At 43.2% G+C, this 4,577-nt stretch overlaps 1 protein-coding gene across 1 annotated transcript; it reads right to left on the bottom strand.

Moving 5' to 3' along the window:
• Positions 1 to 2,455: 2,455 nt before the first annotated feature.
• On the bottom strand, positions 2,456 to 4,369 carry LOC120021089 (CD276 antigen homolog). The gene is made up of 4 exons (XM_038964732.1): positions 4,357 to 4,369; positions 3,818 to 4,120; positions 3,208 to 3,474; positions 2,456 to 2,799 (listed from the first exon to the last, which is right to left on the bottom strand). Exons 1-4 carry the CDS (start codon positions 4,367 to 4,369, stop codon positions 2,456 to 2,458), a joined length of 927 nt encoding a protein of 308 aa, XP_038820660.1.
• Positions 4,370 to 4,577: the final 208 nt, after the last annotated feature.

The raw sequence follows: 4,577 nt of genomic DNA, 5'->3' as shown, positions 1-4,577 counted from the left end.
AGGACACTGAATTTAGCCTAAAAATCGCCAAATGCCTATTTAGACCCAATCACAATCTCTTCAAAGTAAGTTACTAAATATAGTCCAGTTTGTAACATTCTCTATGAAATGGGTTTTTAAATGGTGTATGAAATTAGGGATTTACAGTGCCTTCGGAAAGTATTCAGACCCCTTGACTTTTTCCACATTTTGTTATGTCACAGCCTTATTCTAAAATGAATTAAATAAAACAAATCCTCACCAGGTCGAATTTTGGAAAGGCACACAGTGCATGTCAGAGCAAAAACCAAGCCATGAGGAATTGTCCGTAGAGCTCAGAGACAGGATTGTGTCGAGGCACAGATCTGGAGAAGGGTACCAAAAAATGTCTGCAGCATTGAAGGTCCCCAAGAACAAACACAGTGGCCTCCATAATTCTTAGATGGAAGAAGGTTAGAACCACCAAGACTCTTCCTTGAGCTGGTTGCCCGGCCAAACTGAGCAATCAGGGGAGAAGGGCCTTGGTCAGGGAGGTGACCAAGAACCCGATGGTCACTCTGACAGAGCTCCAGAGTTCCACTGTGGAGATGGGAGAACCTTCCAGAAAGACAACGATCTCTGAAGTACTCCACCAATCAGGCCTTTATGGTAGAGTGGCCAGACGGAAGACACTCCTCAGTAAAAAGCACATGCCAGCCCACTTGGAGTTTGCCAAAAGGCACCTAAAGAACTCTCAGACCATGAGAAACAAGATTGTCTGGTCTGATGAAAACAAGATTGAACTCTTTGGCCTGAATGCCAAGCGTCACGCCTGCAGGAAACTTGGCACCATCTCTACGGTGAAGCATTTAGGTGGCAGCATCATGCTGTGGGAATGTTTTTCAGCGGCAGGAACTGGTTCAGGGACTAGTCAGGATCGAGGTAATGATGAACGGAGCAAAGTACAGAGAGATCCTTGATGAAAATCTGCTCCAGAGCACACAGGACCTTAGACTGGGGTGAAGGTTCACCTTCCAACAGGACAAGGACCCTAAGCTGACAGCCAGAGCCCAGACTTGTCTCTGAATGTCATTGAGTGGCCTAGCCAGAGCCCGGACTTGAACCCAATCTAACATTTCTGGAGAGACCTGAAAATAGCTGTGCAGCAACCTTCCCCATCCAACCAAACAGAGGTTTAGAGGATCTGCAGAGAAGAATGGAAGAAACTCCCCAAATACAGGTGTGCCAAGCTTGTAGCGTGATACCCAAGAATACTCGAGGCTGTAATCGCTGCCAAAGGTGCAAAGTACTCTGTAAATGTTTCATTTGTTGTTCTTTTATAAATTAGCAAATATGTCTAAAAACCTGTTTTTGCTTTGTCATAATGGGGTATTGTGTGTAGATTGATGAGGATTTTTTAAATTGAATTCATTCTAGAATAAGGCTGTAACGTAACAAGATGTGGAAAAAGTCTGAATACTTTCCGAAGGCACTGTATGTCTATTTGAATGTGGTTACAAATCCTGACATTTTGATGACGGTAGTATGAAAAACCAAATTTTAAAAAAGTTTAAAAAATATATTTTTATGTTTACTTTTTGAAAATGCTAGTATTAAAGGACCAAAATACTCAAAAATCTCAAAATACAGAGGTAGATGCAAAACTATTTCAGCCTGTGGTGCCTCACCTCAACTATTTTACATGTGATAAGGCCACACAAAGGGCCAGATATTATTACAGATACCTGTGATAATCTGAAGTACCCAAAAGGGTCACTAGATGTCTTGTGATAGATTACATAAAATCCTTGAAAGGTACCAAAATTCGGGTAATTTACTGGTAAACGTCGAAAGTTTCTAGTAACTAGCAACCCTAGTTCTGTCTTTATCCTTTTACTGCGGTGGGCTAAATCAGGGTCACACAGTGTTACTTGGTCTTAAACAAATCTACTTTGAAACAACATATGGTTATGGGCAAAAAAAGAGGACCCCTGTACCATGTCAGATATAGAGTTGAAATGTATGACATTTTGAGTTTGCATCCCAAAATTTCACTTTATATACATAGCAGAAGACTGAAATATAACAAAACCGATTGACATGGAAATAATGTTGATTAATAGGAAATTATGAAAAATATTAATAACGTTCTACCCATGAGGCCACTAGAGGGCGATTTGGTCATTTGACTGCAAGAAGGCTACACTTACCTTGTAGTTTTCTATACAGTAGTAGTGCTGTTATTACTGCTGCAACCACCACTGCAACTACTACAACAATCACCAACATTTGGAAGTGACTTCCCCCTGTACTCTCAGCCTGGTCTGTAGTCTTTGGCATCTTTTCTAGATGTTTGGACAAGGTAAACATGTGAAAAATGCAGGATTATGAAATTATGTGAACACCTATCTTCAATAACCTTGTGTGTATAATGAGCTCATACTGTATACTATAAAAAAATAGTACAGTATAGTTATTTAAGATGAAGGATTAATGTTTATGCACCTGTCACTGGTAACTGGGATCTTGACCTAATGTTGACCTGGGTTTGGACCACGTGTCTGCTCTGGAAGCCTGTGAATGTACAGGTGTATGTTCCTGTTTGTTCCCGACTCTCTGGGTTATGAAGAAGGAGGGATCCATCTCCCGTCAGAACCTGGTCCTGCTCCAGTCCAGCACGGCCCTCCCAGAGGTTGGAGGTCCGTCTGGTTCTGCTGTCGTAGCTGAGGATGACTGTGGGGTCATTGGTTCTGCTGAAGGTCCAGGTGAGGGAGAAGTTCTGGAGGTTCTGTGGAGCAATGCAGGGTATGGACAGCTCTTGCCCCGCCTCTCCAATCAACCCTGTTGATTAAATACTTTTATGGACTGTGAGCCATAAATATGTCTAAATATCACTGTCCTTTTGGGGCCTTACCGTTGTAGTCACTCTCTTAAACTCCAGAGGGCAGTGTGTGACACTGAATTCAATCAAACCAAGTCTGACTGGGTGTTGAGAGCTCCCGCATATAAATTTGTCAAAAAAAATGTTGTGGGTTTTTCTCTGGCTCTGCACTTAGTCATCATAACAGTCACTCACAGCAGTTTGTCACTGTTTTTATAAGAATTACTAAACTATAGACTATGCATCTGCAAAATGAGAGAGAGAGAGAGAGAGAGAGAGAGAGAGAGAGAGAGAGAGAGAGAGAGAGAGAGAGAGAGAGAGAGAGAGAGAGAGAGAGAGAGAGAGATTAAATGCTGGTTATGACATACCTCTTTCTTGCAGTGAGCTCCTCCATGACTGTGATCCATATGTGGAGTTAACGGTGCAGATGTAGGTGAGGGTATTTTCAAACATTCTCATCGTGCTCTGAAAGGAGTAGAGGCCTTCAGCGTTAGGTCCCATATGGGTGATGGGTCTCAGGTTGTCTTTCGGGGGCAGAGTGGACCACTGCACACGGGGAGCGGGAAAGATGTCCTTGGACAGGCACTGAATCTCTCTGTTCATACTCTTCTCCATAGTAACCATCTTGATGGGAGCTGAAATAACAATAAGAGATAGCCAGGATTAGAGAGTAACAACCTTGAGTGGTTTCACTACAAACTGAATTTGAGAGCAAAAACCCTTTAAAATGTTTATGTACAGCAAGGTCACAAAACCAATAACAAGAGCAAATTCTCTACTCTTGGCTTGATATCAATTTAGCCATTTGGCTCTAGGTCTAACAGCTCAAATACAGCTGCAGCTGGTTGATTCACGTCTTTTAACCTTCATGACACAGAGGGCATTTCACCACAAGCTACAGTGAAAGCATTTGACATGTGAAGTGGATACTCAGCTACATAATCTAGCCTCGATACAAGCCGCAGCGAGACTACTAACCCTCCACTTTCATGATGACAAAGGACTCCTGTTGTCCCAGAGTGCTGTTGACCAGACACCTGTAGCGGCCTCGGTCCTTGATGCCACACTGGCTGAGGTGTAGCGAGGCGATGCCCCGGGAGAGCTGGTCCTGGAGCAGGTACGTCCTGGTACGGTGGTCCTGGGGAGGCTGGTCCCCACCCTGCTGGGATTGGCTGAGGAGGAGCACTTTGTGGAGGTACCAGCGGATGATCTCATTCCCACTGGGTTTGAAATTGCAGGGCAGCACACAGTCTTCAGAGAATAGGCATGTCACGTGGGCATCTAGGGTAAAAGTAGAGAGATGACAGTTTGGGAAATGTCACCTTTTTTTCTCAATATCTTTCTCTTTCCACCTACACACGTTAGAAATAATGTGCAGTACGTACTTTCTATGTCAATATAATTCATATGAAGTGTCCTGCATTAAACACATCAGTCAACCTTTCTCCCCCTCTTTCCATCTTGCTATAGGTTGCGTTTGTCCACAACTCTGACGCATTTCCTACGTTTTGTCTTACCCAACCCCACCATTTTAACCCCCGCACGCTACAGAGTGAGGTCCAGCACCATATGGTTATGGTGCATTCCTAAAGCCAAACATGATAGGCCATACATTACAATTGTTGAGTTAAATGCAGGGTTTGACTGGATAAGTATTAGATAATACCCTTGAAACTGGTAATCACACAGCCTATTCTCAACATGTGGCTTTTTCAGTCATTTGTTGTGCACAAAATGT

Source organism: Salvelinus namaycush, chromosome 26 (genome assembly GCF_016432855.1).
Source record: "Salvelinus namaycush isolate Seneca chromosome 26, SaNama_1.0, whole genome shotgun sequence".
Taxonomy (NCBI): domain Eukaryota; kingdom Metazoa; phylum Chordata; class Actinopteri; order Salmoniformes; family Salmonidae; genus Salvelinus; species Salvelinus namaycush.
Note: the sequence above shows the minus strand (reverse complement) of the source record. Positions and strands in the feature narration are given on the sequence as shown.

Excerpts from the sequence above, each read along its gene's own strand:
- LOC120021089 (XM_038964732.1), bottom strand. Across the intron at positions 3,475-3,817 it reads TGTCATCATGAAAGTGGAGG|CTCCCATCAAGATGGTTACT; the intron begins GTTAGTAGTCTC and ends TTGTTATTTCAG. Across the intron at positions 2,800-3,207 it reads GAGCTCACTGCAAGAAAGAG|GGTTGATTGGAGAGGCGGGG; the intron begins GTATGTCATAAC and ends TTTAATCAACAG.